The sequence below is a fragment of the Petromyzon marinus genome, chromosome 35 (genome assembly GCF_048934315.1).
Source record: "Petromyzon marinus isolate PM22_M1 ecotype Great Lakes invasive population chromosome 35, UKy_Petmar_22M1.pri1.0, whole genome shotgun sequence".
Classification (NCBI taxonomy): Eukaryota; Metazoa; Chordata; class Hyperoartia; order Petromyzontiformes; family Petromyzontidae; genus Petromyzon; species Petromyzon marinus.
The window spans coordinates 6,699,110-6,723,782 of NC_133701.1; the positions used below are offsets into that span (position 1 = coordinate 6,699,110).

General features: G+C 44.3%; 1 protein-coding gene across 5 annotated transcripts; it reads right to left on the reverse strand.

The window, feature by feature from the left end:
- Positions 1-925: 925 nt before the first annotated feature.
- Positions 926-23,923, reverse strand: LOC116948912 (neutral amino acid transporter 9-like). Of its 5 annotated transcripts, none has more exons than XM_076071887.1 (15): positions 23,683-23,923; positions 20,990-21,076; positions 18,494-18,641; positions 16,664-16,782; positions 15,792-15,855; positions 15,131-15,224; positions 13,950-14,114; positions 11,817-11,876; positions 11,067-11,312; positions 9,290-9,400; positions 8,460-8,566; positions 8,186-8,299; positions 5,688-5,836; positions 5,274-5,363; positions 926-3,433 (listed from the first exon to the last, which is right to left on the reverse strand). In XM_076071887.1, exons 2-15 carry the CDS (start codon positions 21,040-21,042, stop codon positions 3,268-3,270), a joined length of 1,686 nt encoding a protein of 561 aa, XP_075928002.1. In that variant the 5' UTR covers positions 21,043-21,076; positions 23,683-23,923; the 3' UTR covers positions 926-3,267. The 5 variants fall into 5 exon arrangements, with proteins under 5 accessions (XP_075928002.1, XP_032822062.2, XP_032822063.2 ...); XM_032966171.2 differs by having other exon boundaries at positions 20,990-21,281; XM_032966172.2 differs by having other exon boundaries at positions 20,990-21,309.
- Positions 23,924-24,673: the final 750 nt, after the last annotated feature.

The following is a 24,673-nucleotide window of genomic DNA, read 5'->3' on the forward strand; positions in this document are numbered from 1 at the left end:
ATATAATGGCCGGTTCATGATGCGTAATTGGTATCTACGCAATTTGCATATACCGTACTTTTTGTTAATTAACTTGGAGTTGCTTATCAATGCGCTGTGCAATTATGACAAGTTTTGCACCGTTCGCTCATTGCGGGAACAGTGATAATTACTGGAAGAAAAAAACTAATTAATTTCGTCAGATTTGAATGCGTGTTAGATTTAACGCCGCTTGCAAACCATTTGGGTCAATACGCTTGCTTTCGAGTTGAGGTATTTACAAGCGAGATTTTAAGTTTAAAAAATACGTTAAACCAATGTCTTGCTTTAACAAAACGGTGCTTATTCAATTAACACGCAAACGTATTTGAGATTATACGATTTGAGCACCATTGACAAGCAATGCTATATTTAGTAATTATAAAATTTAATCAAAACGTATATTAAAGTAACGTAAATAGAGTTTAAAACCATGTGGTATACACGTGTTCGTCCTTTTAATACCGTGGTCAGAAACGTCCACAATTGTGACATTTTTACGTATAACTACATGGTTGGAGGATAAAGTGATTGTGCTGTGCAATTTAATTAAACGCTGACGATGGATAAATTACAGCAGGCTTTCAGTGAAAATCAGTGCAAATCGTTTGTTGAATTTTTACATGTCCTTTGCAAACGGATTATTGTCGATTTATCACCAGAAGCTGATAAAGCTTTGAATCTCGTATTTTCGGTAAATGCAATTTTTATATATATAAAACCGCACAGGCAGACCTCACCGAATGGCGGGGTTACGTTCCTGAAAAATGCCGTTTTAGACAAAAAAAGCCCTCTACAAAAAATATACCTCATGGGGAAAATATGGTTGCGTTCCTGGGCCCGACATTACCAATTGATTATCCGTGATTTCCGCTCTGGTTATTGTAATAAACGCTGCGAGTCGCTCTCAATTTCTTGTGAATACACTTTTATTTGTTTGAACTCCACTCCAACACAAAACAAAAATCCCTCTCTCCATCTTCCCGCAGCGCGGCACTCAAAACCCGACGTTCGCCCCCTCACCCTGAAATTGTCAGCCCGAGCCTCGACCCCCTAAACACTGTCGCTTGAACGTTTAACGATGAGCCACCATGCCGTCCGCATGACTAACGTCGACCACTGGACGGCAAGATGCATGCGGCGACGTGCGAACATTTGCACAATGCCTTTGTCCCTGAGCGTGTCGCTGATTCGCCATCTAGCCACCCCTTGGTCTTGCTAACGAGTGGCCGCCGAGATGCATGCGGCAATTTGTGAACATTTCCGTCGAATGCGTTACATAATTATCAAACAAAAACACACAAAGATCCCCCGTATAGCCTTAAGAGACTGTTGGGGGCAAGTGTTGGCTAGCGAGCACCTATGAAGGCCGGCACGGCACACGAGGGGGGTGGGGTGGCCAGCACCACGCCCGGCCGCCTTTGTCTCCCCAGTGGCAATGTTTACGTACCGCACCAAGCACTTAATTGAGGCTGAGTCGACCTAGGGGAGGCCCAGGACCGGTTCAGATACTCGTCACCGGTGTTGGCCGTGAACGGGAATCGAACGCGGTCGCCAGGTTCGCAGGGCAACGCGCTAACCGCAACACTGCCGCTCCCCACACACATACACACAACGACCTACATGGTAAATAAATCGTTATCACAGTCGAATCATTCGCACCTTGAAACGGATGCAGCGCTATCACGGCACTACTTTTCGATGCGGAGACAAGAATCTTGGCAGCGTCAAATCTCGTACAGCCGAAACATGAACCCCCCCCCGCCAACGTGTTCCGGAAAACAGACCTCGATAAACCGTGAATATTCTTAGCTCTTTCGGTAAAGTCACGTTGAAGGGAAACAATAAAACATATATAAAACAATAAAAATTCTCACGACGTTTCGACCATAACACAAACGGTCATCATCGGTCATCAGGTGTGATGATGACCGTTTGTGTTGTGGTCGAAACGTCGTGAGAATTTTTGTTTTATATTTTATTTTGTTTCCCTTCAACGTGACTTTACCGAAAGAGCTAAGAATATGAATTACTGCAGTCACGAAAGCTTTAAATCAAAATTAAACCGTGGATAGCTAAGTGAGCCGCATTGGGCAAGTTTTTCCTGCACATCCGGTCCCTGCTTTCACCACACAATGCGTTCCTGGAACGCCCGTCGTAAATCGGATCCTATTTTCCCACAGAGAGTAGAAACATTACTTGACGATGTTTTTCCTTTCATCAGCCACGTTTAACGGGGTTTAATAGGTAAGCATCCACGAAGACGCCTGAGATTAACAAAAGCTCCACGCCGAGTCACATCGGAAACCAGAGTGACTTGTTCAAATGCGTTCGGGAGTCGTGTTGGAAGATGCGTCGTAAAGCAAGTTTCTGCGTCGTCGTAAATCGATCCGTGGTGACGTTAAATCAACGTGATAAATGTGCATCTTTGTAAATTGGACCGTCTTAAACTGGAGACCGCCTGCATTTGAAAACTAAAAAATTGTGAGCGAGCCGTCATGCACAAAATGTAAAAATGTGTATTTAAATAGCAAAACCCAACATTGCTAAAAAAAAGTTAGAGGCCCATCCAAAGTGTTTGATTCGCCATGAATAGTGTATCAATCATTTTTTTCATTGACAGTGACCGCATTTATCCAGGCAAGTACACATGCAGTAAATCACGTACGCTCCATAATAAATTCAGATACAATAAAACCTTGGATTGCGAGCATAATTCGTTCCGGAAACGTGTTTGCAATCCAAAGCACTCGTATATCAGTTGTGATCACGTGACGCTCGGCAGTACAAAGCGTATACGTACTACTCGTATTGCAAAACCCTCGCTCGTTTATCAAATTAATATTTATTTAAATTTTTTGCTCATCTTGCAAAACACTCGCAGACCAAGTTACTCGCAATCCAAGGTTTTACTGTACACATAAAGTGTGCGCCAGTTTGTTCAAGTTGTAATATAAAATGTTTCTAAAGCAGCACATTGATACCTATACGGTGTTCTTACTCGTGTATATAAACACGTTTTTTCCCTTTGAATCATCGTGTGCATTTTGATAGTTTAAAATAACAAAAATCGAAACGTACAAAAATCAATTCACGTGCAGTATTCGAGGCGTAGCATCATTTAGTGCATACAAAAAAAAACACAAAAAAAACGAGACCAACAAGGTTAAGGAATTCCTGTTTTTCACGGACATTATATTCGGCAGTGTAAATTGCGGCAGGCAGGCGGGCAGGCAGGCCGGCCGCGGTTCACACGAAGAACTGGGCGATGAGGTTGGCAGTGCCGCACAGCATGAGCGCGACGTGCGCCAGCGTGGACCACCGGCCCAGCGTGCCCCGCCGCTTCTCCGACAGCAGATGTACGAGCGACGGCAGCACGAACACAAACGCCAGGCCGCACGTCGCTCCCGAGTAGCTGCACCAGAGGCAAAGGAACGTGGTGGTGGGGTGGGGGGGGGGTTGGTGGTGGAGCGTGTGCAGATCGGAGAGTCAACATAATGAACGAAAACAGCAAGTCAAAGTTTTTGTTTTTCCTTTTGAACTGGCACATCTGAGCAGAGCCAAAGCAGGGCCCGCGCGTTACGCACGGGTGGTTTTCCACTGGCTATTTGATGAACAGAGTCGGAAATAGACCGTTAAACTCTGGCCTCACGAAGACATCCGATTCTAGTTCGAGACCAAGCCGGGCCGGAGAACGGCTAATGGCACGTTCATCGCTTGTGCGTCAGTACAACTAAAACGCAACAACACCGTGCCATCTACACGTGTCTCGACTCGTCAATTGCAGTGCAGATTCTGCAGTGGGGAAAACCTGGCGCTTCCTGAACCGCACCGGGCTGGCTTGGCCCTGGCGCAGATCGGTTGAACAGTGTAAATGCAGTGCTTTGCAATACTTAAACGAGCAGCAATAGTTGATTAGAGCTCATTTTGACACTTCTTTGGGAAGGAATAGTTTCTCCGTAAGACAGCCACCATGTATTGCTTGCAAAGTTGCACTGAATTTGTCAGTGAGTCGAACACCAACCGGGATTTTAATTTACAATCTTCAAATTGTGAGTTGGTCAGTCTACCACAGTGCTACAATTCTCGAATAACAATAATAAAACATGCAAGTAAAATGAGTAAACAGAAAATGGGGGCGTTAGAAGAGGCATGGTTGAAATATGCAGGGCGTTTTGATTTACGAGAGGTGTGAAAGTGAAAAAAAAATCGTTGAGAATAGGGAGGGGAAAGGCCTTAGGGATTGGGGGAGGGCAACAGGAAGTCAGGCCAGAGGGTGTAAAGCAGGAGAGCGACGACAGGAACAAAAGGTGAGTGGGAACGGAAGCAGAGGGCACAGAGAGGAAGCGAGTGAGCGAGCGAGGGAGGGTCAAGGTGAAAAGGTGGATGAAAAGGTGGGTGAGCGGGAGGGGACGTTGAGGGTTGAAGGGGAATGCAAAGGCGACAGGGGGAAGGATGTGGATAGGGGTGAGGGGTCAGATGGGGAGAGGGTGGCATGCGAGAAGAGGCACAAGGCAGGGAAGTGAGGTGAAGGGGTTTTGTTGAAGAGTAATTCAAGCTGCAATACAAGAGCTGAGCTTGGCCTCCAAGCTTAGATGGCTTTCTCGGGGCCCTTGCCTTTTCACCGGCATTAATAATTTGTGTGCTTGGCACGCTGTGCAGTAAAAGAAAGCTAGTATTTTCCTAGGGTCCAAACCGATTCATTAAATATTGAATGCTGCAATGAACTCTTTTTTTGTTACGACATACGATGCCCAGACCTGCTGTGGCGATTAACCCTTCTTTAAAAATCACCAATACGAAACATTATCTGGTTTAGAGAAACTAAACTTTACTGAAGCATTATTAAACATAGTATATAAGACGGCTGGTCAGTGTAACATTATGAGACTGTGAATGATTAGTTAATCTTATTTCTGACCAATTCCTAACATGCCTCCAGCATAGTTAACAAGATTACGGCTGCTTTTTGTTATTACTTAGTATTGTCTTTAATCAGGCAACCATGACTAGTGGTCCACGCCGGGGTGACACATTAGGAACTTTATGAGCAACACATGGTTTAAGCTTCACAAAAATATGCAGAAGCACAAACATCCTTCACAGAATTCCGTTTATTTTTGCAGTGGGGGGGGGGAAGTTTCCCAAGATGTTTTTACGTGCGTAAATGCGTACATTTTTCTTCTTGTTTTTACTTTCGCTGTTCGCAAAGCACTCAAAAACTTAGACCGCACCCAACAGCATGGCTCACTTACCGAATGATCGCGCCGATGTTTGGGTAAAATCTAGCGACGAGAACTCCGCAGCCGATGAGCACCATATTGAGCACCAGCACATGCAGCACACTGAGGAACAAATGGCACGAAAAACAACAAATGTGAGCGCCTCGTGTGACACGTTAAACTGCATTAAAAGTTGAACATATTTCACTCGAGCACGCAGACAATTAGCGGCCTTTAAGAGTTTTCGCACAACCTAGTGGAAACGGTCAAACGAACGATCGATCGAGTTTTCCGCTCAATTCAATGCAGGGTCTATTTTCCACGCCGGGTCAAGGTGACTCCAGAAAACACGGCGAGGCCAATTTGGTCAAATTAAGTGGAGTTTTGAGCCGTGCCTCGTGGCCTCCTCATCTGTTTAAACGGGAGGGAAACTGACAGGGCTGTCACCTTGGGTAACTTTTCCCCCAGATCTGCGTGAAAATCTGCACGCGGAAGATGTACGCCAGCATCGGGAAGACGGTGCTCATCTGGAAGAGCAGGAAGACTCGCGCCAGCAGAGCCATGATGTCATCGTTTGGGAGATTGTCCAAGAAATTCTGTCAATACAATGAAGGGGATGATGTGCAGTGATAAAATATATTAAACAAAACGTATACACAGTGGATTAGCCGATGGGTAATTCCTAATAGTTATAAACATTTCAGCACTTTCACATCATCAGCTATGATCCATCCACTGTTGGATGAAAGCCTCTCCAAGTCGTCGCCATCTGTCAGTGTCTTGCGATGCAACAATCTAGTTCCTGCAAGCGAGCCAATTTCATCGTTCCTTCTCCGCCGTTGATGAGTTACCTATTTGTGCTGTCACTGATGTTAGATTTCACCACTAGCCATGAACTCTTTTAGCGACATGTCCTATCCAGGTCAACGTACTTTTCTTAATACAATACAATGTCTGTAATTTGTGATGCCTTAGTTTATCCAATCAGATTTTGAGAAAACATCTTCTAATGTCACTGTGAATATAACTTGCTTAAAATATCTTTCCCTTTAAAAATCTATCCTCTTTCTGAGCATGTCTATTGCCGTTCAGATAATGTTACCTTTCTACCCACTTTAACGCACTTTCCATTGTTACATTAGTTATTACGTTATTCAAAGTGGTGACATCCATTTGTCACTTCAATCATTGTGTTTCGCTAGACATTTGAAAATGACGCTTAGGTTTAAGTCTAAAATCAGCTATGCCTTGACCTACATTTTTTATAACTATTTTCTTTGTACCTACAATTAGCTTTGTCCTTTGGCTATGTTGAAGTGCACCTTGCATCGCACCACCCTGATATCTTTTCACGTTCGTTTTGCTGAGGACACAGATGTCTCCAACAATCCAAGTTTTGTTTGTTATAACTAGGTGAAGCCCATTATTAATTTAATCACATGGGTCCCACTCCATTTCCATCTCCTATAGTCCTCTTTGAAAACAATATTCGTTAACTTCATATAGTGATCACTAACAGAAGCTAACCTCTTGTATTCCTTCTTGCAATGTGAAACGTAATAATTTTCTTGCCATTGCAACTGTTACCAACTATTGCGATACAGTCACCCATGACGATGCCATGATTTTTACCCCTCGCTATGACTTGTTGCTGGGACATACACTTGCATTATGTTAAACCCATCGTGATTCTAGAGGCTTACCATTAGCTGGGCAATTCTATCCGATATACTCTTGAAACCTAAAACTCTATGTATTATTCCCAGAGAGTCTAAGAATCCTGCTCCTGCATAATTAATGTCAACTATCACTCTGAGACAGAATAGGTTGCCATTTTGCAGAAGTTATGGAGTCACCTTTTGTTATCACGTCACCGAGGCCAACTATGTCTCAATTTAAATCTCTCAATTCTGTCCCCAGTTTGACGACAGTTGATTATCTGGATAACAGTCCACGTGTCGTATGCAGTAACGATCCAGTCAAGAAGGAGTTCTGTTCTTACCTAGTGAATCCTAACATCCGTTACTCCTATGCCTACGATGTTGCCATAATGTGTGATGAAATCAGAGTTGCAGGTGATGAAGGACCATGGTTCAGACTGCACTAACATAGGGGGAAAGATATGTGACTATACTTCACCATGCTGGTCAGTGCCGGTTGGTGGATATACCCACCAGACAAGGGAAGTGCACTACCTATATATAAAAAAACAACCTCAAAAACACATTTGTCAATAACACTGCTTTAAAAAGGAAAAAAAAAATCTAGGATTGAAGCTTTCGTGAATGCAGGAATTACTATACTCATTGGTTCTTTCGGTAAAGTCACTTATGTAGAAATAAAATTAAAATTGAAACGTCGTGATCTATTGTAATTTTATTTCTACGTACGTGACTTTACCGAGAGAACCAATGAGTAAAGAAAAAAAAGTCTATGTAATAGGTGAAGTTTTGGGCAAGGGTCCTTCGTTACATCAGGCAGAGAGGTGGAGACAGAATTTTATATTCCACAGGGCCTAATTATTAAATAATACAAATGTTGCCTGATTCACAGTTTTTAAATAATACAATTAGTGATGCATTTCTGGGTTCAATTATAATTTTAATACAATTATAATCAGCGTAATGTACTTAAGTGATGTTTAGGCCCAACATTCAGGTTAACCCCAAACATCTCCCAATCACTCATGGGGGGGGGGGGGGGGTGGTTAGCCATGCTCATGTTCTCATCAGTGTAATGATGCCGAATTAAGGCTGTGTTTACTCATTACCTAAACCGGAACAATAATATATATTATTCTTGGTTCTTTCGGTAAAGTCACGTAGAAGGGAAACAATAATATATATGTACAATTATATTCGTTTCTTATGAAATACATATCGACGAATAATTATGCAGTAAAATGGTACGGAATATATGCAGTATATAGAGTGGTCTTTACTCGCCTCTTGAATGCAAGATTTCCACAGCGGTGGAGATGGGAAGGAGGCAAACACTAGGATTCCTACGTAGAGGTACGTGAAGCCAACCAGGCCATAAGCAATAGAGAGATCTCTGACCTGCTCACACGCATGTCACACCACCACACACATGATACATGTTTAGCGAAAGGGGATCGAGGCCATTGAGGCCCTTTATGGAACACTTTTACGATTAAGGCATCGAACATAATGAACGGTGAAACGTATGGTGTTTTATGCTGGGGGAATGTTAGCGTACATTGTTTTCGGGATGCCGGTTGTTTTTGACCAGGGTGATGACGCAGTTGTGAAGGAAAAAGGCAAGCGTTAGGATGCCTGTCATGGCAGGGAAAAACTGGCGAAACTCTGCAAGCACAAACACACGACCACAAAGAAGATTCAACAGTAACAAGTTACAAAAGTGCTCATCCAGCCATGATCAAACCACTGCTGGATGAATGCCTCCCCAGGCTGTTGCCATCTATCATGACCCTGCGATGTAATAATCCACCATGCACTTGCAGCTGATTTCATCATTCCATTTCCTTGGGAAGACGCCCTCTCGGATGTGTCCGTTCCTTGGCTGTCAACCATCTTCCCTTCTAGCGAAGTGCACTGCCTAAGTCCAATTATTTTTCTTAACAGTACGACGTATGCCTTTAACCTGCCAATATTCTCTCATCCATGTGTTCCTGTTTCGATTTAACTTCATCCAGATACCAGTTTGAAAAACAAACGCATTGTTGGTTGTAATTCCTATGTGCTGCGCTTAGATAATTTACCTTGCTATACAATTCCACATAAGTCACTTCATTGAGTTATAATTTGTGGCCAAGTCGTATCTGAAAAAGAAGCTAATGACTCAGTCACCTGGGGTAAGATAAAAAAAAAGTTTAGTTTTATTTGTATAGATTTTTAAACTGATTTGTTACCGTTCCTATACTTTGCACTCGTATCGTGTTTTAGTATTGTTTGTTGTTCTAATGTTCTGACTTGCCCCTCCTGGACATCGGTAAAAAAGAGCTTTATAGCTCATATGACTCCTCCAGTAGAAATAAATAAATAAACATTCTGACTTTATAAGCTTACCAGGCACAAAGTGTCTGTCGCTGGTCGAGATCCAGTGGAAGTCGAGGTGTATCCCCCACTGAGAGGCCTTGACTGTGACCAGGATCAGGAGGTAAACCACAGAGACTGTGCCTACATTGCAAAGTGGCAACCACACAAAAAAGACAAGACTTAGATCCCTCCGTATCGGCCAGCACCACGCCCTACCACCAAACGTGGTAGGGCGTGGTGCTGGCCACCCACCCCCTCGTGTGCCGTGCCGGCCTTCATTGGTGAAGGCCGGCACGGCACACGAGGGGGTGGGTGGCCAGCACCACGCCCTACCACGTTTGTCTACCCAGTCGCGATGCTTTTACGCACCACAGCAGATACTCATTTGAGGCTGAGTCGACCTCGGGGAGGCCCAGGACTGGTTCAGCTAATCGTCACTGGTGTTGGGGTCGCCGGCTTCGTAGGGCAGCGCGTTAACCATTAGGCTACCGCTCAACACAACACACACTTTCAAAATGAAGCCACGTGTTTGTACAACATACTGGCTACAGACCGCCAACTTGGGGCTGTCCGTATGAAGCCACTGGCAAACGTCAATTACTTTATAGTAAATACATATAAGGTGTCACTGATTTAAAGAACATGAGAGAAGTGTGGATGTATTCTATTTAACCACTCAACAGATTAAAAACACGAGGTATTGAAGGAAGATACAGCCTGAAAACCAGATAGCTCATAAATTGATGATACAAAATAATTACTATTTAGTTGGTGATATTGCAGCAACGGGTCTGGGACTGTCTGATAAGGCTTTTGAAGCCTTGTGAATAAGGGAAAATATATTTTAAAGCCAAGGGCAAATGCAAAATTATGGAATTCTAGTGAGTGTTATACATCAGCATTATAATGCAACATCAATGCAGTGATGTCAGTAGGGCACTATGGTGGATACCATATTAACCGAACTTCAATACCATTTTACAAACCAGGACACAAGACTTGGTAGATATCTACAAGATAAGCGCTATTTGTTGTGTTTTGGTTTCACGTTTAATTACAATTTGGAAGATGCTCAAAACAAAATGTAATCTTACGCTGTTGCGCATGTCATTTGACATGTACAATACAATACAGAGAATAACCCATGCAACATTACCAACAAAGATAAACCCTTTAGCCAAGTATATCACACAACAGCAGCAGTCTACAGTACGTTCAACAGAGCTGCCAACACGCCTCGTCTGCCATGCGCAAGGCACCCTCTGCTGACCCGGCTCACAATTTGTGCTGCCAGGTATTGAAAATGTCCCATCGGGCGCAGTGGCAGACCAACACTGAGCTGTATCATTACCGAAATTCAGGTGCTGTTTTCATTGCTGTGAAACGTAACCCATGACCAAGTCAACAGTGTCAGACTCGCTCGCAAGAGACTGCATTTTGTTTATATATTTGAACCTCAAGCCCTGCTCACCAATCAATCACGTCCATTTCCAGAAGCTAGGCGAGAAGCCCAAAGGGATACAATATCTCTTTTCGCAAAGCAAGCTCAGATTCGATACATTGCGACTGCTTTCAAAAATGACCTAATTTAATTGCACATTATTCCTCCGAGTTTACTTTTGTAACAGACGCGATACAGCCCCCTCCATAAATCGAGGCCGGGAGGGAATTAAATCAAACGGAAACCCCGGACTGTTTGGTATTACGGCGACCTCTGACCCGGCTGGGACGCTCGAGTTTCGTTCTAAATTCCGAGCGTCTCCCGAGTTGTTTCCCAAATCTTGGGCGCACCCTCGCCGGGCCTCACCCAGGTTATTGAAGCGTGCGAAGAACGCAGCGGAGCGGAAGTTGAGCAGAGGCAGCAGCAGAGGCACCAGGTAGAGGGGCACGGTGTTGGTCTGGCTCCAGAACGTGTTGAAGGTCTCAAAGGAGCCGTTGGTGGGCCCCCGCAGCCCTGCCTCAGGCGGTCCCTCGAACACTCCCGGCGCCAGCATGAGGAGGCCCCCATAGCCGGTCACGTTGGACAGCTGTTTGACAGGGTTCGGGCAGAGCACTGCAACGCAGCACCGCGCGCGGTAACTTTGACGTCAATTCCTTTAAGTAGAAACTTTAAAGTGTATTTAAAATTAATGGTTCTTTTAATGATATAAAACATACTATCAGTTTATATCGTGTCATTCATGCCGACAGCATCCCACAAAGGTGATGGAGTATTTACATGAAAGTCCTGGTGTTGGTGGAATTTCATCTGCAGTGGTTGTCTTTTGAGTCACTGGGCGTTGAATGCAGAAATTTGGTGGATTTGCATAAGCGGAATTGTGATGCAACATGGAAGATGAAGGTTGTGTGTCCGACAAAGTGCTTTGGAGGTTTTATTGGGATAAAAGATGTTACGTGATTTATTGCACGAGTGGTATTAGCAATGCGATTTATACACGTATAACACTTATTTTATTGGAACTGTTTACACATTTCTCTTGAAACATTTTGTTAATATACCAAATGTAAATGTTTGCAGTTATTCAAACAGTTTATGGCTGTCATGTGCATTTCATACCAGGATGAGAACCATTTGTTCTCGGGATATTATCCGTCATGTTTATTCCACAGGCTTTGTCTGTCACGCAGAAAGTACATCACAAGCACAAACACATGATTAACAACTCAAAGGTCTCCCTGTGCACTACTGCGCACACATTGTGGTGGCCATCGTTGTCAGTCCTGAATCAGTGATGGACATTCCACATTCTTATAGAACACATCGGGCTTCATGTCTCCACTCTTTAACGGAGTTTAACTCGCAGCTTATGTGCAATTCCCTGTACTCGGGTATCAAATATGCTCTCGAAAATTTAAATTCCTTCATGGCATCACAAAAATCAATAACACCAGGCCAAATACTTTTCCAACACACGTATGCATGTTGAGTTTATTTTTCGCACCGTATGTAGCCAATCGTGTTAATCAGAGGTGCGTGGGAAGGACCACAAACTAAACACAAAGAAGCAGATCTAAAGAAATTAGTTTTCAATCTGGATTTAAAAGCGCATCGCTCCAGTGGCTTCCTAATATCGGAAGGAAGAGCGTTCTGGACTGCCGCAGAAGCGCATCTGAAAGCGCGCGATGCAGTGGTTAAGCAAAAGGTGGTGTGAGGATGACTGGAGTTAGCGTGCTCAAGATGTGCCCTTTCCACAGATCAAACTTACACACACGCATTCTTTAGATGTATGGATGTCCATTCATTGCATTCCAACATTCTCTATCATTTAAAAAAAAGTCATTTCCATTTTACCCACACCAGAAACGGACTTCTTGACCACCATAAATGTCGCTGCACTGCCCTCTGCTGTCTATAATGTGGTCGCACAGTCAAACAGATACTCAACATTCACAATACTTCGCAATCGAAATAAACCATTGGAGCCTGTCCTTGGAAGTACATGTCAAATTTCAAATCGGGTATCATACCATGCTCTGTTAGAAAAAAAAATGTTTGCTGGCTGGATTACTGCTTGTATTCTTTGCCTGGATTTATAACGAGATTCCTGGTTGGCCCATGGCCAAATGCACGAGCGAAGCGGTGACATAAATGTGCACATATGCGCGATGACATCACCTGCATCACACAGCGTTGAGCCAGTTTGTGCATGCACCCCCCCCCCCTCAAACTCACCCTGCACCCTAACCGTGTATTCCGTGCAAATGCGAGAGGAGAAAGATAGACGGAGGGAGATAAGAGGGAACAAGAGACGGAGAGTGGCTAGGAGAGAGTGATATGGTATCAAACGGTGAGGAAAGAGGGCGAGCAAAACGGAGGAAAGCGAGGGAAGCGACAAGTAGCGGAAGAAAAGATGATGGAGAGGCAAGAGAGACTGAGACGGTAAAGTACTGCTATCTAATGGCCAATTCGCAGTCCGGTGGGTTTGGGGGGTCTCAAGAATACAAAAGGGTGAGCCACCAAAGCGCTACATTCCAGGTGTGCGCCACCATGCCAAGATACGCTATCATCGTGACATGTGGTGCTGATTAACCTGATCCCCACACATATTACTATTGGCTGAGTCGACCATGAACTCATGCCTCTGTACGGAGGAAGCGAGCTTCGGAAAGGACAAGTCCGGCACAATCTCAACATTGAAAATAAGTTCAACATACATAGATGAGATGGCCCGCATTGCACATGATGTTGGCCATGAGCACCCAGTAGACGGTCATGGTGCAAGCCAATCACACATCTTGGTCATGATTGCACATGTACAAGCACAGCCGATTTTGGCAATCAACTGCCGGATAAGGGCCTCTATTATGGCATGCGAGGCATTGGGATTATTTCACCCAAATTCCCCACGCTGCCCAGTTCTGCGTTGGCGAGCGAAGTGGGTACAAGACTGGTGCTGATATCACTCTTCTTGGTTGGTAACAGCACTCGGGTCGCTGGTTTCGATTTGCAGTGCGCTATCCACTCCACCACCACTCCACTAAACAATACCACAAAAGAAGAAGGCATCTCATCGTAGCTATCTGACACCAATGCATCGGTCTTTTAGTTCCGTAACTGGGGAAATTCCCCAAATGTATCTTGTTTTTCAAATGGTATTGCAAGGAGAGAGCAAAGGTGCATAGCAATACAACGCAATAAGATTGCTCTGCACTGCCCTCTACTGCAACCTGTCTGTGCACTCGAGCTCACCGTAGATGAAGCGGCCAGTGTTGTACATGAAGTTGGACATGAGCACCCAGTAGACGATCAAGGCGCCGGCCAGAGACACCAGCGAGAAGAGGAGGCTTATCCACTGGCCCAAGCGCCCGAAATAGTGGCCGCACACCTGAGGGAAGTCCATGTCTTCACCACCGTCTGGGAAAGAGTGGAAAAAGCATCATTCTAGGTCACGGGGTCAGCAACATGCACCTCCAGAGTAAAAAAAATAAATGGCTCTTTTTGTTATTTTGGTTGCCGATCCCTGGCCATGGCAGTCCAGATCACCGTGGAAGTCCAGTTTCACCATGGAAGTCCAGTTTCACCATGGAAGTCCAGTTTCACCATGGAAGTCCAGTTTCATCATGGAAGTCCATTTTCACCATGGAAGTCCAGTTTCACCATGGAAGTCCAGTTTCACCATGGAAGTCCAGTTTTACCATGGAAGTCCATTTTCACCATGGAAGTCCAGTTTCACTATGGAAGTCCAGTTTACCATGGAAGGCTAGTTTACCATGGAAGTCCAGTTTACCATGTGCCGGGGTTGGTAAACCTGTGGCACCAGAGCCGCATGCGGCTCATTAAGGACTGTTTCGTGATGTTAATTATTCAGGACCGTCTCATACGGCTCTTGTTTTTTTTTTACAAATTAGAAAAAAGGCTCTTGTTGTTGAGGTTGCAAAACCCCTCTTATAGGTAGGCTGGCCTTAACACAGTTGTGTATCTTCAGCAAGTGTGTGATGTTGTATTGAGGTACATTTCTGTATATTGTTTTTTTTCTAATAAGTTGAAAACGATAGTCTGTTAAACCTTACAGACTACAGGGGTCAATGTCATTAGTGAGCATTGTATGTGAAGAAAGTGGTGTGGCCAACACCTTGTTTGGCCCACTTAAGTCTCCCATATCTTAAGTTTTCACACTGCATGAGATACTCATTTAAGGCTCAAACAACCAAGTCAAGACCCAGGAAAGGCTCAGACACCAAATGCCACCGATCTTATTCATAACTGTGAATAAATCCGGGCCGCCGATATTGCCAACCAACACACGACAAATGTCCGAGTACCACGCTCGATGTTGCACAAGACAAAGTATTCACTCTAGGATGAGAAGAATCAGATTATCAGCTGTGTTTTTAGGAAGCGCACAAATATACACGTGCATGCGCACTAACCGATGGCTTTCGGTGACTGCAGGATGCGATAGCAGCTGTAGAGGGTGATCAGCCCCATCAGGAAGATGATGATGATTCCTAAAGTGAAGCCCGCCTGAACAGAGAAGCAAATGCACGGTGAACCGAGCGCAAGCTCAATTTGCGTACGAATAATTTTAATTAAACAGGGATTCTGCTGCAGTGTAATGGTTCGCACACTGGACTTGGAATCCAGAAAGCTCAACATCGTCAATAACATTTCCTTAAAAGGAAATATATAACAGGTGACGTTTTGGGCAATTGGCCTTCTTCATACCAATCCAGAGGTACCCGGTTTGTTCTCTGCACAGCAGTTGAAACAATGGGACAATATTTCAAATCCTCCTGCCTCTGCTCACCGAGCAGTATAAATGGGTACACCACATTCACACATTTAGTCAACTGGCAAATCACAAGTGGTGGGGAAAGTGTGGGTACGTTCATCTCTAATAAGACGTTTGCCCAGTGGAAGAGTAGACCAAAATACCCACCAGGAGCTCTAATGAGCTCCTTATAGTGGAGCCCTTTCCAACAGTAGCTGCGTGAGCTAGCAATTTCATGCCTGTACCTTTACCATCTTAGAAAACTGAATTTCATTGCAGACTATTTCCATAGTATAAGTGTTTGTACATTTCAGGCTCACCTGCATCATGGCCCAGGGAATGCTCAAGATGGAGGTGCCCATCATTGTGTTCCAAATGGCAAAACTTAGAACAAAAATAAACAAATGCAAACTGGTGAATAATGCATCTACTCCCATAAACTATTCCACAATGCAATGAACATCACTACCTATTGTTTTGATTTCAATGTAATTAATTATATTATAAATACCTAGTGTTTTTGTGGGATTCAAATAAAATGGTTTCTCTGAACAAATACATACACTACTGTATTTTGAGGTGTCTAATGAGGTTGCAAACTTATGTGTAGCAACCCACACTTATTTTGGATGTGTTGTCAGTAATCGACTGTTGACACCCTGGATGTAACACAGCAGCAGTTTTGACAGCATTACACCACAAATCAATGGAAATTGGTAGAGATAAGCCAAAGCATAAAAGCACTGACCTGCCATCAACATACACAAAGCTGAGCATGATATTTTCTTTGGAACTCGTGTGGATTCCACATTTGTATATATTTTACAGTGCCAAAGCTTAAAAGAGCATGCAAATTAATTGCCTTGCATTGTATTCTGACCTTGTGTGCTTGCTTAAAAATGCAAAACTTGTTTCTTGCATTGTACACACAGCAACACATGCCAGACACCGCTCTCTTTACACAAACTGCACTCACAGGTAACACGGCGGCAAGCAAATGCACTGGGCATTCGCTTTACTCACTTCCCAAGGATCAATACGGACAGAAACAAATTATTATTACACCGCAATTGTGAGCTAACAGGGGAAAGGTAAAGTGGGGATTGAAAATGCGGCGCGCGGTTGTTGACGATCGATCCCGTCAATGTGCGAGTGAGCGCACCTCACCCAAGTGGGCCTGGTGCTTGCTTACATGGTGACCAGGCTTGGCTGCTTGGCGCCGTCTGGCGTGTCTTTAACTCGAAAGGCGGTACCCAGAGGACTGTACACGTAAATCTCATCTGGCGCCGGGATAACATGATGCGGGGCTTGCTGTGGACGCAGACAAAGACAAAGATCCCCCGTGTAGCCTTAACAGACTGTTGGGGCAAGTGCTGTTAGCGAGCAGCTATGAAGGCCGGCACGAGGGGGTGGGTGGCCAACACCACGCCCGGTCGCCTTTGGCTCCCCAGTGGCGATGTTTACACACCGCAACAGGTACTCATTAGAGGCCGAGTCGACCTAGGGGAGGCCCAGGACCGGTTCAGATAATCGTCACTGGTGTTGGCCGTGATTAGGAATCGAACTCATAGCACAGCTCGCTAAACCATTGCACTACCACACACACACGCGCGCGCACATACACGCGTGCGCACACAAACCCGCACTCACGTGCATTGCCAACTCAGCTACATACCCACACTCTCACCAATCAATTCCTCGGGTTTGTTTTCAAGGGCATAAGAAGCTACGATGAGGTAATACCAGCGTAATTCCAAATAAATATTCACATGTAAGAATGGATGACTACTTCCTTACTACTGTTGTGTGTATAATTACCACGGAGACGTCTTCTGGAGGCAACGCGTTTATTACAACATTCTCGACGGACACCAACTGTAACACGAAGAGGTACGGCCCCTTCAACCCGATAGCCTAAGGGAGGTACAGCCTCCCTTCTAGCGTGTCCTACACACCCCGGGCTACGCTACACACAGGTCCCTTGCCACGGCCACTAAGGGAGGCTAGACTGACCCGACCCAGCCAGGGTACGGGTCCCACCACCGGTCCGCTACAACCCGGCTCTGACAAGAGCCTCGGTTGAGGGTCCCAGGGTGCTGGTCCAGTCTTCAGGTCTTGAGTTGGCGAACACTGCCGGACCCGGCTTTTATCCCCAGGTCGGGCTTACCCCTTCCCTCATCACCCCCTCTCTGAAATGTCTGGGAGGTTCTGGAAAGGTCTTAAAGGCTCTTAAATCTTAAAGGGTTTTAAAATTGGCCGGTGGCCCCTATCCCCCCCAGCCCTCAGCTCTTGGGGTCTGGGGTGCCAACTTCCGGTCACGGGCCACCCGGGGCGGGGGGGTTTACCTTCGAACCCCGACACACCTCGTTCTCTCTCTCGGCTGCCCCCTGTCGGCCAGTGAGCGTGGTGGCAGGTAGAGCGACCTACAGCGCCTTGGTATGGCGCAACACTACACATCTGATATTGATTTAATACGGTGGTAACAAATGTTAATGCTACGATTGTGCATGTGATAAGTTCAAATTTTCCTTATTTTCCAAAGCAATATAATACAATGCACATAAGTTAACCATCACGCATATATAGAATAGCTTACACTCTGTAGCATTTCTGTAGAGCATCTGACAAGTTAATATAATTAAGTAAGCTGTAACACTCTTAAGTTCTTTGCTGACACCCACAGAATGCGCCCTTTAATGAGCATATGTGCCATATGTCCCCACGTTATGCTCCCGTTATTAAATTATGACTGCGGTTGAACCGTTGTGCCTTTCAGATGTTCAATGGTAAATCCACTTGCCGCATTCCAGCCCCTTTTCAGCGATCAACTTTCCATTTAATGTTCTCTTTCGGAACAAGGGGATGCGCGTGAAAACAATTTTAATCTCTCCGAGAACTCGTCTTTCTATGGCCCTGTTTGACACGCGCGCGTTACATTTTGGCCGGCGGCGTTAAGCAGTTAACAAGCCAGGCAATGTGCGTCACCACCCCCCCACCCCCCGAGTTCTAAGGTGGGGCTAACCAGGGTGGTCAAGTTGCTGGACGAGAGGCGGCTGTAGTAGCGCAGGCGGCTGGAGAGCAGGGATGCGGCCGGGGAGACGGTAGCCAGGCGTTCCTCGCCGCTCTCCGCGTCGCGCTCGACGATGCTCTGTGCGTCCACGTAGAACGGCCTGCGATGCGAGGGACCGCCCAGTCACACACACGCGCGCACGAGCACATGCGTGAACTTGGTGAGAAAACGTTGTAGAAAAAAATATGATTGCATGGGTTCATTCATTGTTTTCACACGTTTTACTGTCTAGGCTATGTTTGAATAACACAAGCTGGTAAATGGCATTTATGTTTCTTAAGCCCATTTAGCCTTAGCCTCCCTCTACCAATGAGTACAAACTAGTGCAACATTTCCATTGGCCTCCCCAAGTTTAACTAAGCCTGATAGGACCTACTTATATGCATTTTAATGCCAGCACCGAATAGGCAATAGTGAACGGGCTTAATATACTCTTGCTAACAAAACTTTCCCCAATAGTCTATGGCTTCATAATAAAGGTTTTTGGGTTAGATCGCGTTTATTTATAAATGTGTCGTAACCCTCCACCACCCGACACGGCCAATCAGCAAAGAAAAGTGTCACGTTGACAAAAGACAAATAATTCACTACTTCAGCCCACCGGTGTGTTGAAGAGTTAATCCACATTTACAGTTTGAGTACGACGTTTCGCTGGTAAATACTTCCAGCGAATTGCCCGATGATGCTGGAAGTATTTACCAGCGAAACGTCGTACTCAAACTGTAAATGTGGATTAACTCTTCAACACACCGGTGGGCTGAAGTAGTGAATTATTTGTCTTTTGTCAACGTGACACTTTTCTTTGCTGATTGGCCGTGTCGGGTGGTGGAGGGTTACGACACATTTATAAATAAACGCGATCTAACCCAAAAACCTTTATTATGAATAATATTGGTCGCGAAAGCCTACGTGTTAAACAGTCTATGGCTTGTTTTTTTTCAATCCCCTGGTGGATGAGGGCCTCCCCATGCCGTGTGGGTCGTCGGGGTTATATACTTGAACATGTAAGTGCGTGGTTGAAGGCGAGTAGCACAGATGTGGGAGCACAGATTGTACAGGACAGAGATGGATGTTGCTGCCCCACCCTCGGCTTCCCACCACGTAGCCCAACAGGCCTATGAAAACCATACTCTTTGGTTCTTTTGGTAAGTCACGTAGGTATAAAATAAAATAAATTATTTTATAAAATAAATTATTTTATACCTACGTGACTTTACCGAAAGAACCAAAGAGTATGGATCCCTGCAGTCACAAAAACTTCAAATCTATGAAAACCAGTTTGTCCATGGTGGTTACTTATCCAAGTGCTATCCAGGCTTAACTATGCTTATAGTAGCTTGCAAGACCTGATGAGATCCGTCACATGCCAGGTTATCTGGTTATAGGTGATCAGCATATAGAAGTCCTTGTGAATAAACGGTTACAGTACGAGGATATTCTTTGCAACCAGGATCAGAGATTCTATGAACATTTTGTGATGATGGATGCATGATGTGGCAACGTACAAATAAGTCTACCACATTCTACTGAATAATCAACTTTTTCCGAAAAAGTTGCAGCTTGGAATTACTCCAAATGCTCGTATCTCATCTTCTATCAACTGTATTAAAAGACGTTCTATTTTGGTTCTATTTGCAGCACAATTTCATGCAAGGTTACATAAGCATATTTCTTTCCCACATACTGTATATTAAAGAAATGCATAAAGTCAAGCAGCGGTTCTCAACTGCGGGCATGCGAACCCCTGGGGGTACGTGCAAATGTCCCAAGAGGTATGTGAGGTGAATTATAAATGTGACATTATATCGTACATGAGTCATTGGTGAATAATCATCAATGAATCTGCCAACAAAAAAAATAATAGATTTTAAATCCATATGGTAACCTGGAACGATATAAATTACCTTTCTAAACTCAATGATTGTAAACAATGTGATTTCCAAGAGTAACCAGCGAGTGCGAACGAATTACATCATGCGTCCGTTGATTTTTTTTAATTCACTTGCATTTACTTCGCTAGTTAGGACACCTCACAAAATGGGCAATTGGTAAAAATATTGCCGTTCATTATTCATACATTTATTTCTCAGAACCAGTTTGGGTCAGGCAAGCGGGTACTCGGTTGAAACAAAATTCAAGGGGCACGGTAGCCAATAAAGATTGACAACCACTGGAGTAAGGAATATTTAGGATTCAGTTGACATGCTGAAAGCCTCCGAGCTACACCTACATGCAACTTATAGCTTTTAAAACAATGTACACCAAATGAGAAAATTCCTAGCAAACAGCCACCGCAAAGAAGAGGCAGCGGTAGAATGAGCAGTTAAAATTAAACCTGCGTCCGAAATAGTATTGCAAAAGCGATGTGTTAAACGAGTGGTGAGCCAGGGGTGTGGTGGGTTAGAGGGCAGATGTACACACGGCAGAAAGGAGGGGACAGCAAGCCACCTGCGCAGTTTGGTGTCGTTGACGGACGGTGACATCCCTCTGCGACCCTGCATTGGCAGCACACCTCCCAGTAGTGGATCCGTTTCTCTGCGGGTCGAACCCATGGCTCACGGCGCGGCAATGGCAGTTGCCCTTAAATGTTTTTACCGGTGCCGTTTGCCACGAGCCAAAGACCGCGAGCGCAGGCGAGGAGGGAAGAGGAAGAAGCGAGCGAGAGGGACCTTCGATCTTATTGTCCCCAGTTGAGGCCCTTCATCGCTCGCTATGTGACATCCAGGTGGCAAATGCTGGGCTGCAACACGTAAATATGTCAACATGTGCTGTGAATAAAAAAAACTCCGCTTCAAATTAATTTTTACGGGAATTTTTGGTATTTGTAATATGATTGCTTCTAGCACACAATGTGCAATATACACAGTATAAGAGGATGGTATACAATATTATTTTACGTCCGTATTCAAGTTTATTGCTTGGGAAAAGTGATCCATTATATGGAATGGTACTGTAGCCTTGCGTATACGGCATATAAATTACACGAAAACATCCTGTAATGTGCAGTTATGACTTCTGACTACTGAATACTGACCAATTCATCGCCTGCACACTATTAATACATTGTATATAAAAAAATAAACCTGACAAGATGAAGAAAATGCCCTCGTGTCAGTCTATCTGTCACTTGAGTTTTCCACGAAAAGTACAGTTGAAACACATGTCCATAGTAATTCCTGTTCAAAGAACGATCACAGTTCTGGGAAAAAGTATAACCCCCCCCCCAAAAAAGACTGTCCTGGTAATTTCCACCCAGGGACTCCTAGGCCAAATGAGGATACATGTAAAGCTCTGGACATTCTAACATGTGAACCTGGGTGCTTTCTAAGCTCACATAGCCCCCCCACTCATTCTTGTATCCGTTTTCATTAGCTCTGGACACGCAAGACTATCCAGTAATGGTGCTCGTATTCCACCTTACGTCTTTAACCTCATGATGGAGCTTTATAGAGTTCATATTTCGCTTAAACAATAGCGACCAAGATAAACTTCTGTGAGTTTATAGCGTATAAGCTGTTATGATGGCGTTTGCAGGCAGACAGGTCATATGTCAATATAACATGTGTATACTTGGGGCATGAGTTTTGGATTTAAAGCCTTTACATTTTCAGATATTTAAGGACAATTTCAAATCTTGTTTGGAAGTTTTTGGATCATTTCCATTTTGCTTTCGTGAGAAAAACTCTGCTCGCAATAGTGACTACCCCGATGCCACATGACATCCCTTTTGTTGGCAAAAGCAAGTGATGTCATACAGTGCCACTACTTCCAATTTTCCAAGTGATTAATCTAAAAAAATGTTTTTTTTTGATCTGAAATGTTGAGCCTCGGCCCGGTTTAAACAAATAAATATGAAAAGAGGTAGCGCATATTATAGGTTATTTGCATGTTGTTAATCCACTGCTGGATGTGAGCCTCCCCACACAGTGGGGGTTTATGTGATCATCTTCACACCGTTCAGTGCGGTTTTGTGAAGGCGGAGAGCATAAATGCGGGAGCATAGATGTAGAGTACCACAACATGGATTTTGCTACACTGCCCTCATAAGTACGTAGCCGCGTAACTGATTTTTACCACGTGTCCTCCAGGCTAAATTCAGCTTAGCTTCCGAGACTGGGTGCATTCCGGATGATTTGGTCATATAGTCTGTGCTCTGATTAAACAGACGAAATTAACCACACAGTTCCTACTTCGTTAGTAAATAGATTAGAAATGTTTTAATTGCTTAAACGAGCGTGGGACGGAGGTCAAATCCAGTTTACATGCATAAGTGGAAATTCCACATTCCCATAATGGGGTTTCATTGGTCAATATTATATACCAACTGTTCTATGCATGCACTCTACGTTGAAACTTCTTTCGCACCGTACATAACCCAACCTTGCCCCATGGGTGCGCTGTTGATGTCACAAAGTAGTATCTTCCCAAAGCTTGTAAACACTGACCATAGTAGTCAAAGTCACACAATTATAATTTAAATATATTTCACGCACATTGGTGGAATTCAGTTTTAGTGGAAATTCCATATTCCACCGTTGACAAGAATCGAGTAATGAATGATAAAATATTATCGAGTTCTTCCACATTGCAATCCAACAGCTGGGAAATTACAACTTAAGAAAACGTACGGTATTAAAAAAATGAACACTGAAACACAATCTCGAGTTTAAAGGGAAACTTGAAATGCCAACATTTATTTAAGTCGAACTTCTTTCGCACCGTACGCAGCCAACCGTGATAATTAAACGGAGGTGCGAGGGGGGGGACGGACAATTAATGTTAAATGGTCGAGTCCATCGGAAGGATCAATCGTGTTGACGTCCCACAAAGCGGTGCTCAGCAACAAGTTAATCAAACGAATTAAGTAGTATAACATTTAAATAAATATACACAGTCCGTGGAATGTTATTTGTTGTTGCGGAAATTCCGCATTCATGCGACGGGGTCGAGTACATCGCGCATGAGGAGCACCGCCGACTAAGGTACAAACAAAGCGGAGTTACGCGGCCACTTAAACAAGCTACTGAAACACAAGCTAAATGATACGAAGAGTTTGGTAAAAAAAAATAGGACTTAGGCAAAGAAAACATTCATAACCTTCAAATGCGAAAACGCTAAAACCCAACGACTCAAAAGCTCACGTCCAAAGGACTCGGATGACTCCACCAACTCAGAAAACGACGACGAGCGTGGGGTCGACGTTCAAACCCTTCGCTTCGTCAACCTCGTCGTCGTCGTTGTAACACGAACGTTATTGTAATTATCGGCGTGAACTATAATTCATCTTAAGACGTTACCGCCACGGAAGTGTTATTTTTTTTACCGCCCACGGAGACCGGCTCGTGAACGACGAGGCCGCGAGAGGCGCTGGCAAAGCAAATAAATAAAATGCCCTGGGGGCTCACTTCGCGTTGAGGACGTGGGAGGACGCACAACGCAACGCGTGCCCTAGGGGCGATTTTGACTTAAAAAGGTTTTGTCAATAGCGGGTTGGGGTGCAGTGTAAACATCCCCTGCGCGTCATCGGGCGGCGGATGGAGAATTGATGCGTCGGGGGTTCTTTAAGAGTTAAACTTAAACGACTTCTAACGAAGTCGATTTAATCTACTTACATTTTGAAACCGACAACTTGTATTACACGTTGCCTTAAAAACTAACAAAAAAATATATATATACCGTATTCAGGTGGGAAAGCTTTCTCACCTGATGACGGACGCTTGTGTTGCGCCCGAAACGTCGTGATTTTATTTTTGTATTATTATTATTTTTACACGCTTCCTATTAAATCACGCTGTCTGTTGTTGTCGTATCGTCAAATCTTGTAACTCTATTTTAACACACTTCCCAATGTGGTATCGACTGCAGCCTTGGTATGCTTATGTCATACTGATGACAATACTATATTCTATCATAAAAAATAAAAATATATTTTTAAACCATCTTTGTTATATGTTATGTTTCGCCTTGGGTCTAATTTATTGTCCACGGTAAAGTGACGTTGGCTGTAAATCACCACGGTCCCCTTACGTTGTGGGCAAGCTTCGGGGCCACTTCCTGGAGTCGTGGTGGAGTTTTGCCATGACTAGTAACGGTACATTTCATTAAAGCGTGTTTTAAAAAAAATATTACTTA

Bases quoted from the DNA above. Each gene is read 5' to 3' on its own strand.
- LOC116948912 (XM_032966171.2), bottom strand. From the start codon at position 21,093: ATGGGTTCGACCCGCAGAGAAACGGATCCACTACTGGGAGGTGTGCTG. The intron at 18,642-20,989 runs GTGGCTTGCTGT...CTCGCATCGCAG, and splicing joins AACGACACCAAACTGCGCAG to GCCGTTCTACGTGGACGCAC. The intron at 5,364-5,687 runs GTGACAGCCCTG...TTTGTTCCTCAG, and splicing joins TGGGGGAAAAGTTACCCAAG to TGTGCTGCATGTGCTGGTGC.